Source organism: Mesoplodon mirus (assembly GCF_964341445.2).
Source record: "Mesoplodon mirus genome assembly, chromosome: 3".
NCBI classification, from domain to species: domain Eukaryota; kingdom Metazoa; phylum Chordata; class Mammalia; order Artiodactyla; family Ziphiidae; genus Mesoplodon; species Mesoplodon mirus.
The window spans coordinates 5,927,814-5,942,919 of NC_138978.1; the positions used below are offsets into that span (position 1 = coordinate 5,927,814).

The following is a 15,106-nucleotide window of genomic DNA, read 5'->3' on the forward strand; positions in this document are numbered from 1 at the left end:
GGACTTTCAGCCCAGATATTCCATTTCCGAGGCCTCAAGCTTTACTGTGGAAGGAACCAAGCACAGGCAGGGGTGCATTTAAAGTCATGGAGAGCTTTGCCGTCACCCAGGAAGCTGGGGAGTGTCGAGGGCCGGGGGTGGGGGACGGCAGGCAGCTTGATTTCAGCAACAGGGCAGAGGAAAGGGAGGAGAACAGGCAAAGGGCCAGGCGACACCGGACAGGCACCCTCCCTGACAGCATCCCAGCCTCCTCCCGCCTTCCAAATCTGTGACTCAATGAGAGGCCAGGGCAGGCTGGGCTTCCTTTGGTGGCCTTGCATCAAGCAAGCAGCAGAGCCTTCCCAAGGGTCCAGGGCAATCCAGACCTAGTCCTCAAACTCAAAATGCGTCACATCAGGTCCATGTCAGAGCTGGCTGCTTCCTGTTACAGCCCCCTTGATGGGGACGCCCCTCCCCAGAAGGAACCTGTTTCCACAGCAACAAACCAGCATCAGTTCAGACGCACCTTCTTAATTGTTATAGGTAAATACAAACAGCTCGTTTTCACTGTCTGTATACTATTTAAATGTACATTGCTTAAATCGTTTGTCATTTTAGGGAATGGTGGTAAATTTCAAGCCTATGTTAGACTACTTAAAAATCTTCCCTTGTGCTTAAAAATGGTCATGTTGTCATATTACTCGAGACACAAAATTTTATAAGACTGTAGGCAAGAAACACTGTTAACTGTGTCATAAATAAGTATTATAACTTTATTAAAATGAAAAGACAATATTCAAAATAATGCAACAAAAATGAATAAAATCCTTTGTCCAATACTGTACACATAAATGCAGAAATCAGTGCATTTTTCTAAAGCATGTTTTAACCTTCATTTAGTTCATACTAAAATATAAGCTTTAAATAGCTCAAATAACATCACTCAGCAGTTTAAACTGTAAACAGCTTGTTTAATATGAAGAACATCGCAGTAAGGTACTTCTGTTACTGAGCACCATCTCCTTTGTGCGGCTCTACACAAGATAAATACAACGAAGCTTGTGAAAATGGGAACGTGCGCTGTCCGAGCGGAGCAGCCGACTGTGAGAGTTTCCAAAGCAGGTGCTGAGGTGACCTCTGCTCTTAAGACATACTGGGCTGTTGGTCAGAAGTGTTTTACTTAAAAAGCAAACAATCCCCAGGAAATACTGAAGAGGAACCAGCAACACAAGTCCAGCTTGTGTTGTATTCGTTTATTTATACAGTCTAAAAAAGGGGAGGGGAAAAAACCCAAGACAAAAAAACAAGAAACAAACAAACAAAAAAACCCACGACACACGTCCCCACACAGATCCTCTCAACCGCGTTGCTGTTTCATTATTGCTTCAACTGACATCCTCAACACCGGCAAAGAGTTTAGTTTGCTTTCCCCCGAGCGCCCTCTGTTTCTGGGGTGGGGGTGGGGGGGTAGAATACAGCAGGAATGGTAAGGAAAAATGATTGACGAATTCTGTTACCTTCCCATTTTTCAAGATGTGAGACACGGACACGTGAGAATACGGTACCAAATATGTGGCCATCCCTCCCCGCAACAGACCAGAAAGCAAGACCTAAAGGATTTAGGTCTTGGGACGACTTGAACGAGGCAGGTTAAGTCACGGAAAGAACGGATGGCCTGCCCTCCACGGAAAAACTGCTTGCAAAAATGAATGAGACAACGGAACAGGCCTCAGAGCCAGAAATCCTCAAACTTAGTAAGCAGAAATAGTTGGTTTTTTTTTTTTTAATGATTTTGATCTAAACAATACTGTATTCTGTATTCTATTCCATTTGCTCAATTTTCAGTCTATCAGGAGCCATCCTCCAGCTTTAGTTTTTATCATTCTATATATATATTACTCTAAGATAGCAACTACGTGGTTAACTTGCAACTAGGATCTACGATTTTACCACAAGTGTAGGTACGGGTGCATAACGTGCGCACGTACAGAAATGTCCCCATCCTTCCTTCCCGCATCACATCTTTAAATCACAGACTTGAGCAGACTTTTCTCTGCCGCTAACATGGTCAGGGATGCTCAGCATAGCAGCACCTCGTGACCCTCTAAACCCTTCTCTTTAAGACAGACAGTTTGACTCCCTGACCCTGCGACCTGCACCGTCTTCCTGTGCACCGCCATCAGGCTGGAGAACTGCAGGAGAACCGATGGCTGCTGCGGCACCTCTGCTGAGCCAGGACCCAGGGTCTAAGGGGAAACCACGTAGGAGAAATGTCTGCGCTTCGCGTGGCCTGCCAGATCCACTCTTGGTTTCGAGTCCAGCTTTTCTGGGGCCGAAAAGACACCGCCGTCGGCAGGGAGGGGCTGGATGGGGGTGCTCGCGTGTGTCTCTTCTGCTTCCCTAAAAAACTTTTCGTATTTGTCCAGGTAGGGCGGCCTCTCAGGGAGCAGGTAATAATGCGTCGAGCTCACTTTCTTCCCGTTTTCAATGATGGGCAGGATGCAGGGGACCTTACCGGCGGCCCCCTCGCTATACTGTCTCTGCAGGGCTTTGCTGCTCACGTACTTGGGGTCGGGGGCAAAGCTCTGCGTGGGGGGCATGACCCCATTGAGGTAAGACGGGAGACTTTTGGGGCTCGGGGTGCGGGAGTTACTCCGGGACAAGGGTTCTCTCGGCGGGACTTTGGGGGGCCTGTCCTCGTCGCTGTAGGTGCTGGAAGTGACTTCGGCCGACCACCTTCTGTAGTCCGGCTTGGCCGGCCGGGGAGGGATGGGGACCCGGGGAGGCACCTCGGGCTTGTCGTCGTCGGAGTTGGGAGAAGCCCTGTGCACGTAGCTGGAGATCCTGACGGCCGGCTTGTTAAAGGACCCTGCGGGGCCTGAGTGAGACCTCCTCAGTCTCCGGTGGGCCTGGGACGGAGCGGGGCTGGCCCTCGGCGCCCCGGCAGCCTGGTCGCGCGCCTGGCTGAGATCCGCGGCCGAGGCGGCCGGGGGGTCGAGATACGCGTAGTTGATCTGACCGCACCCTCGGAAGCTGCGCCTGCCGGGGCCGTCAGGTCTGAAGTCGGAGAGCGCGCAGTCTTCTAGAAGGAAGGCCGTGTCCGAGCTGGTCAGGAACTCGACCTCGCAGTCCGTCTCGTCCAGGGAGAGGTCCTCGGAGATGGGCAGCGGCGGCAGGGGCCTGGAGCCCCGCTCGCAGGGAGCCACGCCGGGGAAGAGGGCCGGAGGCGTCTTGATGGGGGTGAGCGGGGGCGTGGAGGCACAGACCCCGTTCACTGCCAGCTTCTTCAACCCACACGCCACCCGGTCCTCCTCCTGCTGCCGCCAGCCTTCACTCGAGGGGATGACGAGAGGAGGCAGGCGGGACTTGGCAGAGGGGCCGTGCTCCGGGAAGTGGCTGCCGTTCATCGGAGCAGACCTGGAAGCGCGCCCTGGAAGGGACCGAGAGGTTACCCAAGATCGACCGCACTCGCCCTCAGCTGCCCGCGCTCCTGCCACCTTCTGCCAGGTCGCTCCTGGCCAAACACCCAGCCGCTGGAACGCCGAGCACACCCAGGCAAGCGCCGCGGGCGTAACTGGGGCCCGGAGGTGGGGAACGCACCTGATCTGGTTCAAAGAACAAATGATCTCTTCTATCTGCCTTGGACATGTGCGCAGCGCACGCCCACATGCTTACGCGAGTGCCAGCCCGCACCAACCTGGCCCTTTGAGAGGTGGACCACACAGCACATGCAGGACGGCCCTGAGATAGGGCGAAGGCTCACCCGGCCCCTTGCGATACCGCGAGACAGAGACTCGCCTGCGATGGGACAAGCAGCCCTTGGCAAAGATCTAAGGAACGCCAGGTTCACGTTAGAAGGACTAACACACACACACTCTTCTAAGTTTTTGTCAACACTTATACCACCTTGTCACTTTCAAACAGGCATTCGAGGCTCGTCAGGAAGAAGAGAGATCCTGTCCGGGGTCCCTAAAAGTTATTATGTCTCATTGCTGGGATGCCTTTAGAAGCTCACACCCCCACGGGGAGACGCAGTGACTCAGGCTGAGGTGCAAAGGCGGCTAAGAACATGCTTAGCTTCAGAATCTGTCGCCACTAGGGGTCCGGCTCCTGTCGGAAATGGCTCAGGTCGTTCCCTCATTTAGAAAATAACGCTGGAGGCCAAGCTCACGCGAGGGGCTGCCACCACCCTCCTCCCCAAGTGCCAGGGGAGCTTGGGCTCTCAGGACACGTACCTACGGATGTTAGGTGCTCCGCCGTCGAGTTCAGACTGTAGGCCATGGTTATTGGGTCGATGTTCAAAAAGCCGCTGAAAGGAAAGGACGTACACCTTGGTGACAAACAGGCAGCAATCGCGTCCCCGCCCTCACTCAGACGTCACACGCTCAGGCTCCAGCGGCCCCACGTCCTGCACTTACTTCTCAAACTCGCCGCGGCCCCCCCAGCAGGCCTTCAGGCTCCCCAGGGCTTGGCCATCGTGCAGAAACCCAGTTTTTAACGGGACTCTGATCTCCTGAGCAGCGACTCCGGCCATGGACATTGTGCCTTGTTCTGGGAAGTCTTCAAATTCGTGAAGCCCAGGGAGGGATGTGTGGTCAGCCAGTGGCTTTCATTCCCTAGAGGGGATACAGAGGACAGTCAAGGGAACAATCCCGAAACACGCGGAACTCGCCACGGTGAGAGAACATGGGGGGCTGTGGAATAGAAACATGCCATGACCGACTTCCACTCAGTTCTTCCATTTTTATGTTACCTAGCTCTTACTTTTCACGAGGGTACGTAAAGGTAGACATTATAAGTCTTCTTCGGGGGCGGGGGTATGTACTAATCCAGGATGTGAGATGCTTTCAGCCAATGGGAAACAGACCGTCGCCAGCGGAGGCAGAGCTCCTGCGCGCTGAGAGCGGCACCACACAGCGGCCTCGGCCGCCAGAGCGACCTTCCAGTGTGTGGCTGTGTTGAGAGTGGAGCTCATCCCACCCCGACCCTCGAGCTACACAGGTAATTTCAGAAATGACTGTGTTCGAATCTGCAGCACTAACATTCTCTAAGACCCAACGCTTTGTTTGTTTTGTTTTTGCGGTACGCGGGCCTCTCACTGTTGTGGCCTCTCCCGTTGTGGAGCACAGGCTCCAGACGCGCAGGCCCAGCGGCCATGGCTCACGGGCCCAGCCGCTCCACGGCACGTGGGATCTTCCCGGACCGGGGCACGAACCCGTGTCCCCTGCATCGGCAGGCGGACTCTCAACCACTGCACCACCAGGGAAGCCCCCCAACGCTTTGATGAAGCAGGAGAGTCTACACTCGGCCCCTGATAACCAACCCCACAAGCCCAGCATTTACTTGGATTCTGTATTTCGGGGTGGGCCCCGGGAAGACAAATTCTCCAGTTATTACTTTTGCGAGAATAAAGACATCGTTACATATGAAGATACTCGTTTCCATTCTCCTGGGGAAATCAAGTTCTGCAGGGGGACTGGCTTCGGCAGAGGCCTGCAGAGCATCCTCCTCCCTTTTAAAGGCAAACTGAAGACTGCATTCTCCACATTCTCCCCTGTGAAGTGCCCAGTAATTTATGTCTGTCCTGCCTAGCTGCGAGGCATGGATTACAGTTTTCTTAACCCAGCAGTTTGTCACCTTCAGACCCCTCCGCCCCCTTGTCAGATGTGTCTGGAGTCCCCAGTCCCCATTTTCCGTATTCATTACTGAGGTGAATTCGTTAGTATCATCCCCGTCTGCCCTGTCTTCAGATATGCGTGTCTGCTTAGAATAAGGTGGGGACGTCACTTGTCAAGTCTCCGTGTCCCATTGACCCCTTGTGCGACGTGTACATACACTTTCTAACGCTTTCTCATCCTCTTGGCAAGTATTTTCGCACAAACCGAGAGCTGGGTGCCGTGCTGAGGACTGTGGGTGACACAAGACTAGTGAGATGGGTGCTGTGCTGGGGGAGGGGCACGCAGGTCAGAGTTTTGTTTCAGGGTCAAATCTGTCACCCCCTACAAGACTGTGAGCTCAGGAAAGAGGCTGCGCCCCAATCATTAATTATCACCACCTGAACGTTAGCAGGTGCTCAGTAAGTGAATGTTTGTTGAACGGATGTTTGTACAACGACATCTATTAGTATTGTCAGCATCAATTGAATGTATACAATATGTAAGGCATAGGGTTTATTTTTTTTTTTAAAGCTAAGGGTCTAAAAAATACTCTGCAAATGTTTATGATTCATTTTTTTTCACGTAAAAAGGAATGCAGACAGTAATGTTTCAGTGACAAAGGAGGATGGGGTCCGATCAGCCCTTCTCAGCTTTTTACTCTCCCGAAGTCAGCTGTTTTCATATACTAGACAAAGATTTCAACAGGTTTAAAATATTATTTCTAACAGTCAAGCGTTATATCTTTCTTTCATCGGTCTCTAAAGATATGTGATTAAGAAGAGGGGGAAAACCCATCATTTCAGAAATCTAAGTTATTGGGAGGTCTTTTTTTGTTGTTTCTGAGGCTTGGTTTTTAAGATCAGGAACAAAGCAAATGTGTTTTTACTTCCCCTGAATGCAGTTAAGCTCTAAGAAAAATTAAAGGTAAAAAAATTTAGCAAAAAATTGCTAGACACGCCCTCTCTGTCCCTGCCCGGTGGTCTAGGGTGCTGTTTCTGAGCAATCTGCAAGCACTGGCAGGACGACAGGGACAGTATCTGTGGCGATAGAAAAATGAAAGGTCAGATAGGAAGAAGAATATGGTATCTGACTGTTTTGAAAGCACACGTTTGAAGATCGCCCATCCAGATTAGAGGAAAGTGCTGCAGGGGATGGTGAAGGCCCAGCCCTCACCTGTCTGCAGGCCAGCAAGAACTACCAGTAATTACTGTGGGTCGGCCTCCGAATGCCATCTAAATCTTCACTTTCAACAGGGTGATTGTGTAACCATCGCCTCTGCTGAAATGGCCTCGGAATTCTGGACTTCCATTTCAGTGGTCCCTTAACATTATGTACACGTTCTAGAAAAAGTTATTTTTTGGTCATTGTTTCCATCACCTCCTTGTTAGCTTTCTTAAGAAAAAAAAAATTTTTTTTTTTTTTTTTTTAGTATGAAAAGAATTGTGTTCACTGAGGCAGCTCGCTTGTGACCACAATAGTGTCTTTGTGCATTCATCGAAGGTGACCTGCCTCTACATTTCAATGGGGAATTGTGAATGGGCCATGTTATGAAACTGTCCAAACTTCCCACTGGCTCGCACGGGGAGCTCCCAGGGCAGTGTCACTGTGTGCTCTCTTCTTCTGGAAAATAATTCCCAACAGTAGACTCAAAAAGGGGAACCTGCAGGGGGTCTGGAAGCAAACTTTTAAAGTGTGTTCCTCAGGTTGTAAACTCAACCACCTGGAATTCTTTTATGCCTCTCTCAAAACTCTGGAAGTATTCAATATGTATACTCCTCTGTAAAAAAAAAAAAAAAAAAAAAAAAGTCAATCAATTTGGTCAACCTCGAGTCAAAAAGAAACACGGCGCTCAAGTGAAATTTAACTGATGCTGCCGTGTTTCAAAGTTTGTTCCCTTATAACTGTAAAACTAGCTCTACCTTACGATTCATTAGGAAAACGGCTGCAAAAAGATACCTACGTGGGAAAACCAGGATCTCTAAGTCCAAGATGGCACTGTGTGATGAAATGCAAAAATACGAAAGCTAATGTGAACCCACCCAGCCTGGTATAGACCAGGGTCTCAATAACCTTGGGCATAGTAACTTTTCTAAAATACATGAACTAATTTTTAGCCTTTGTGTCAAAAATGCTGTTAAATACCCATCCCAGGTGTGAACTACTTTTTCCTGTTAACATCACTTTTTTTTTTTTAATTCAAGGAAAAAAACCAAAACAAAGCAAAACCCCTAAAACCATTTGTTTCTTGAGGCTGTCCCTTTACTTTCTCTCCTTACAACCCGGCCCTGCCTGGAGTTCTGATCCCCCCCTATGACTTCAACTCTACATCGACAGCTTCCCGAAACCCGAGTCCAGCCGAGTCCAGCCCAGGCGCAAGCCTCCACTTTGCATTTCCTATTGTCTGGTGATTACCTTTCCAGTCGGATGGTCCCCTGGCATCTCCAACTTTACTAACCAAATGCCTCCTGTCACCCACTGCACATCCCCTCCCCCTTCCCAAACCAGTTCACAGTCTAAGCAGATCACAGGTCTCCGAAAGGCACCATTTTTAACCTGAGTTACAGCAGATGTACATTCAATCGCCAAGGTCCACAGCTTATTTCTACGCTGTTTCTCAAATCTATCTTCCTTCCGTCCCGATCTGCCTCGGGTCTGAAAGTCCCCCGCCCACCCTGCACACCAGATCGCTGTCCCTCATCTCCCACTGCTCCAACCTCGTCAAAGTCTTCAAAGGCTTCTCAGTGAAAGCTGCTCGGTCTGGCACTGAAGGCCTTCACAACGACGCCCCCATCTACCTTTCTCAAGCTCTTGCTTCTCCTTTCCCCAAATCGCTGTTAGGAATCAATTTAGGCTTCAGGGCCATCCTCTCCATGGACCCGCTCCCTTGGGAGAAGCCAGAGGAGGATGTCCAGGGCTCGGGTTATTCTGTGTCCCTGGTCCCCTTCTATCAGCCTAACTTTCTAGGACAGCACTCCCACCGCCCCAACGGATCCTGACCTCATTCATTTCTGACACATACTTAGTAAGTGGATTTTGAGAAAATATTCATCTCATTTTTTAAAAAGTAATTACATGAAAGATTCATGTAATTTATAATACAAACCAGTGAAGAAGGGGAAAAACACAGGTCTGTAAGGGATAAACTTAACATCTGCTAACACTGCCCAATTCTAACGGAACAAGTCTACGACAGGTAGCCAGCAAGGAGTTTTCACTAAATTCATTTCCAAAATCCAAAGTGGGCAGTTTGAGACTGGGTAAAAAATTAGAAGCTTAAATGGTAAACAATGTAACTTTCCCAACTGGCATCTGTTACTAAATGTCTACTCAAAGCAATCAGGGGATGCTTTCTAGAAACACTGAATTTCACCTTCTCCTCTCTTCTGGATTGTAATGCACCTCCTGTGTTTTTGCTGCTAAATTTAAGGTCATTTTCCTTAAAAAAAAAAAAAAAAAAAAAAAAAAGGGTTACACCCAAAAGCACATTGCACATTCTTTATCAAAGAGGTGAAATCGCATGCCTTTTGCTTGAGGATAGCCTCTTTGAGACTGTTCTTTAAAAACCAGGCTACCTTGAGACAATAGCCTAGACAGGCTTACCTGGCCACAGATCCCATTAATAAATCTCAGAGGCAATCCACGAGAGGGGGAGGGGCACATTTTTGTCACACAGCTCATCCAGTTCTGCCCAGTGCTTCCTTATTTAAAAGCGTGATGTAATTTCCTTCTTTCAATCTGGTTTAAGAACCTGATTTCTGTTTATTCAGGGTGATAAATGGTCTTCTCAGCTGCATTTAACAATTACCTACCTACCTATTTCCATACCCAGGGAGATATAAGGTAACTATATTCACAGCCAAAATCTGTGAAAAGAAACTGACTGAAGACCATGACAAATACCATGATTTGAGACCCTCCCCAAATAAACCAACTCAGCTTTCACTTTGAAGATGCCTAAAATAATCACCTTCGGGAAAATGAAAAAACAAAGAAAACAAAACCAAACCTCACTATTTATACTGTGATTAGTGTCTAAAGCACTGGTGGCCAAGCGATCTGCACTGAACGTTCGGTTTAGCTCTTTTACAGGATTTAAATGTTTGTTAATAAAAGGAGAAAACTTATTTGACATTCACCTAACACGTTCAGTGTTTATGATCGCTATAGTGTTGTGTGGCCTGAGCTGATTTACTAAAAGCAGAAGATTCTTCAAACATCGCAGGCCCTAATTCGGGGTTTTTCTCGGATTTCACTTTAATAGGCATGATCTGGGGGAAGGGAGAAGGAGCAGCAAGGTAGGAGAGCGCCCTGCCGCTGTGGAAGCATCAACAGCCTCTGCGTTAAATGCCCAGATGATTTAAAAGTGTGTTGTATGAAGTCAGTAACACGTAACTAAACTCAGTGGTTTCAGTGAAGATGTGCGTGTGGCCCAGTGCGGTGGGGATGGACGTTGTGTCCTCCTGCAGCCCTGCACCTGGCCCACAATGGCCCATTTGTAGGTGGTAAAAACCAAGGCAACCAGGAAGATGTTTTATCTTCACACTGAAGCAGTCAAAGCTAGGTGACCTAAGTTCTGAAATAATTCAGAATATTCTCTAGCTAAGTATTTTAAGAAATGGCAAGCCCACAGAAAACGTATTCCTTCACTACCATGGTCACCGACAGCCTCTGGATCCCCTGTCTCCTACACGGCTCTGGTGACAGATCAGAAACGCCCCACAGCAGGAGTGGATTCTTTTGTCCTTTGTCCTTTTCCTACAGAAGCACTGGCATCAGCAGAACACAAAGACACACTGGAGGGAAAAATATTATTCCTTTTAGACACACACACACACGGTAGATTTCTAACTGTGAAAGACACATGATTTCTATTCAGAGTTTAATGACAATGAGCACAATAGTCTAATGACAGGAAGCGAGTCTTTAAAACTTCAAATTTAATTGATGACCGTTTAAGTCACCCAATGGGTAATTTGAGATTGTTACAGTGAACAGAAACCCAGTAAGGATAATAACTAGTTCACCGGACGCTTATCTGACAGGCATTGTTCCAAGTGCTTTATGTGTATTAACTAATTTAATCCTCTCCACAACCCTGGGAGGTGGGTGCCTATTACCACCCTCATTTACAGCCGAGGAGCCGGAAGCACAGAGCTAAGGAACTTGGGGCCCAGACCTGAGCCAGGCTCTTCCCACACACCACGCGGCTCTCCAAGCTCTTAATTAAACCGGGGGAAGATCTGACCCACTGCGATGCTCAAGGTTTCAGGGTGGCTCAGACAGACTGTCCTGGGGCTTCGCGGCCTGGTAATAGTTTTCTCTTGGGCAACCTTTAGCCTGTGAAAGTTCCTATTATACTTCAACTCCCCCAAATTCTCCTGTACAAGTTATTACGTGCAGGTCTGTCCTATGTATTCTCTGGAAAGGGTGGGTTAAGGTATCAGTCTGATATTCTGTGACCACTTCAAACAGTTCTTTGAAACCGTCAACCTTCAGTGACACGTGGATGTCCCACCATCATATAACCCGTTACAAGATGGTATTTGATATACACGGGTCTGTCTCTGCCCGTAAAAAGGGGTCCCTACATATACCCAAGGGGCCTCCTTTTAATCCACTCCCAGCATGGATCCCTGTGGGGCGTGATAATCAGGCTCTATTGTAAAATCCAGAATTTAATGAGAAAGTGTCTTGTATTTGGAAAGCGGTCCACAGATGACAAAACACTTTCTAACACGTTATCTCACTTGATCCCCAAGGCATTCCTGTAAGAGGAGGAAGGGATTACAGTCGCCATTTTGCAGAGGAGGAAATGAAGTGAGGTCAAGCATCTTCCTGTTGGCAACGGGCCATCGCGGCTCTTCTGCCCTGTAATCTAGCATTTTCCCCACTACACTTTCACCACCTCTCCTTTCTAGAGTGTCTTCATTTCAGGCGACAGCCATGTTTCTCCTCCTGACATTCTTGGTTACAGATGGAGAAACTGACACAAAGGACAGGACCCAAGCGCTGGTCAGCTGCGCAGAGAAGACTGAACTCAGCTCATGCATTTGGCTCACTGGTTTTTAGAGGGCAGGGCTTCATTATTTTCACAAATAGTTATCGGATGCTTATTCTGGACTACCTACGACGCTAGGTGGTGCTGCCTAAGGTTCAGTCCATCGAGCAGAGAGGTGAGAGGTAAGCACACAATTTCAGATTGTGGTCAATTCCAAGGGGATGAGCGGAGAACAAGAGAGGGCAAGGAGGCAGAAAAACCTAGTCACACAGGTGGCTAGGGAAGGCTTCTCTCAGGTGACTTTTAAAATTTGGATCTAAAGGATGAAAAAAAAGGCAGCCATGAGAAGAGTCAGGAGAAGAGCATTCCACGCAGAGAGAACCAGTATTTTCAAATCCCAATCTGTAACTCATCGAGTTTCATATCCTGGGGGTCTTTAACAAGAGCTTTTGGACAATGTCTTCTCATCCTGACCTTCCTACTGTTTCCTCTGTTAAACTGTAATCTTTTGTTGAATCACGGCACTTTGGAGTTGAAAAGGGCTACGTCGTGTAGCCAGAGCCCCATATTTTAAAAATATATTCAATGGCCTTTCGGTAATAGTGTCCAATTTTATGGTATAAAGAATTGGATTCAAGTATCAATGAGGACTCCAAATCGCAGAATCCTTTTTTCCTTTCTGAAATCTGAATCCCACATTAACTTCCCCCGACCTTAAAACGAACTTCTGTATTTAAGCTAGTAACGTACGTTCAGAACTCCAAAACTCACCAGTTTTACCTATCTTTACAAAGCATGTTTATACCGTGCGAATAATGCCAGAATGCCACAACTGGATTTCGTTTACCTGGTGCGTTATCCCAATCAGCTTTTGTAACGCATGGCCAAACACCAGCACCATAGGATGCTACAGAAATCCTGATGATGAGGTACCCACTCAAATGCATTTAGCTTAAGAGCAGACTCCCTCCGTGGTGGGAGTCTGTGACATTCCAATTCCTGGAATTACCCCTGGCACCATCTTTCCCCTCCTCTGGTCACCTTTTGAAAGCAACCTCATGGTATGTAGACATTCAGGTCAGTTTCAAGCATGTTAGACGGCACCTGTAATTTAGGTGACTTGATTTTTTTTTTTAATTTATTTTGGCTGTGCCGGCTCTTAGCTGCGGCACGTGGGATCTTTAGTTGCAGCATGCGGGCTTCCTAGTTGCGGCATGCATGCAGGATCTAGTTCCCTGACCAGGGATAGAACCCGGGCCCCTTGCATTGGGAGTGCGGAGTCTTATCCACTGGACCACCAGGGAAGTCCCCGGTGACTTGCTTTTAAAAGCTACCATTACTATTAGCAGAAAGGAAGTATTATCTAGGTTCCTCTGAGGAGCAGCAGTTATTTTCACACAAAAACTCAAGTCTACAGTATATTTAAATCTCACAGAAAGAGCAACTAGAATCGACTGTGAACCGAAAGTAGGAAACCCAGGGCATCACGACAGTGGTTTTCCCTATCTGCCAAAAATATGAATAATTCAGACATTTCATAACGGCCATTTAAAAAAAAACAACAGATTTGCTTTCCGAACTTTAGCAGTGACTAGTCCTATCCCGCTGAGCTTTAAAATGTAAAATATGCTTTCCTGCAATTATTTATCAGTCATCAACTATGTGCAAAGCTGCATAAGATAGAAGTTGTGCAAGGCAGGGTCCCTGCCCTTAAGGAGTTTACAGTCTAATATCTGTTAGGCTATAAATTATTACTCCCAGACCTCTCCCACCTACCAGTGAGTGTCCACAAGAACACACAGCTGAAAAAGAAACCTCTGTATGAAGTGAAGGCAATGACGAACAGTGTCTGAACTCCATGCTAAAACCCATATGTATTTCTCTTCAAATTTGCTAATATCTGGAAAAGAGCTTGATTGATAACATACTGATAACCAATCATAGTCGGCCTGTTAACAAGGAACCGACTTCTTTTATTTTGGTCTTAGCAAAATTTGGTCATTTTCTGAAATGGGTGCCAAAATGCCTTTGTTTAAGGAAAACTTCACTTACAACTATATAATTCCAGTAAGGATTTTAAAAAAAGAACAAGAAGAAGAAAGAAATGCAGTTAAAAAAAAGAAGGCAAAACCAGATATGGTGAACTTATTTAGATGCTTCAGTCTCCTGAACAAACGTATCCCCATTGCATTCTTAACAGATTTATAAAAGCCTGAAACTTTGTAGAACACTTGTTCTCCAGAAGGCGGGGGGGGGGCATTTTAACCTCACCTTTCTTCACCCCCGACAGTTGCCTAGAAACCAGTCTTGCCCTACCTGTGTTGCAGGTGCACCTAAAGTCACCAACACATCTCTTTTAAAGCTACAGTCTCTATTCTGATTGCACTTACGTTTATGACTAACACCCTACTCATATTTTTTTATCAGGTAAGAGACAGGTTTCTTTCGAGCAATGACGAAATCTTAATATAGACTTCGCAAGCACCAATCCAGTATCAATCCTGGTAAAGGAGTCATCTAATTTGTATAAGACTATGATACACATATAAACACACACGTACACACACAAGAACGGGCCAATAAGTGTTCTCGTTTCGAACACAGAATTCTACAGTTCCTTCCCGTTTGAGGCAGCATTTAGGACCATCACAGCAAAGAATCACGTTCCTGGGAGGAGGAGGAGGGGGAGGAGGGCGGGGGGCTGCTCGGATGAATTAAGAACACCGACTGGGGATGACCGTCGTCGCTGAGACCAGGCAGAAGAACCGCGGGTCTGCACCGGCGCCGATCCCGACCCCCCGCAGCTCCCAGGACAGAGCTTGCGGGCGCGCTGTGTGGACCAGACTAGCGCAGCCCCCGGCGGGAGAAGGAAAGAGCCCGAGGCCACCGCCAGCGCGCGGACGCAGGACCCCGGCTCGCCGCTCCCGGAGCCGCGTCCCCGGCGCCCCGGGCCGGCCCCTCCCTCCGTCCCGGGAGACTCTGCGCCGGGCGACCCTCTCCGCGCCCGGCGACCCTCTCCGCGCCCCGGGGACCCGCCCCGCGTAGGGAGCCGCCCGGAGCCCTGAGGGGCGCGGCGCCGCCTCCCCCCGCCCGCAGGCCCCTTACCCCAGCGAAGCCGCGGCTGCCCCACGGCGCCCTCCCGCGCATGTCCGTCCCGGCTGTCTCAGCGCCGCGGGCTCAGGGGCCCGGACACCGCGCAGGCGCCTCGCCGCTCACCGGCCGCCCGCTCCCACTAGCGTTCCCCACTCGCACTCGGCCGCCGTCGCCGCCTCACTATATAGTGAGTGGGCGGGGCCGTGACGTCGCCGCTCGCCGCCCCACCTCCCCCGCACAGCCAATTCCGGGCGCGAGCCGCTTAAAGGGGCGATATCGCGGAGGAGGCGCTCGCGTGGGGTCCAGAGGCGCTCGCGTGGGGTCCGCCAGCGTCGCGCGGCCCCGCGGGGAAGCAGTCTTTGTCTCCCGAGGGCCATGT

General features: G+C 48.9%; 1 protein-coding gene across 1 annotated transcript; it reads right to left on the bottom strand.

Annotated features, from left to right (window-relative positions):
• Window positions 1-727: 727 nt before the first annotated feature.
• ERRFI1 (ERBB receptor feedback inhibitor 1) lies at window positions 728-14,894 on the bottom strand. Its single transcript, XM_082612290.1, has 4 exons — window positions 14,740-14,894; window positions 4,398-4,595; window positions 4,215-4,288; window positions 728-3,409 (listed from the first exon to the last, which is right to left on the bottom strand). The coding sequence occupies exons 2-4, from the start codon at window positions 4,517-4,519 to the stop codon at window positions 2,226-2,228; spliced, it is 1,380 nt and encodes a 459-aa protein (XP_082468416.1). The 5' UTR covers window positions 4,520-4,595; window positions 14,740-14,894; the 3' UTR covers window positions 728-2,225.
• Between the last annotated feature and the right edge of the window lie 212 nt (window positions 14,895-15,106).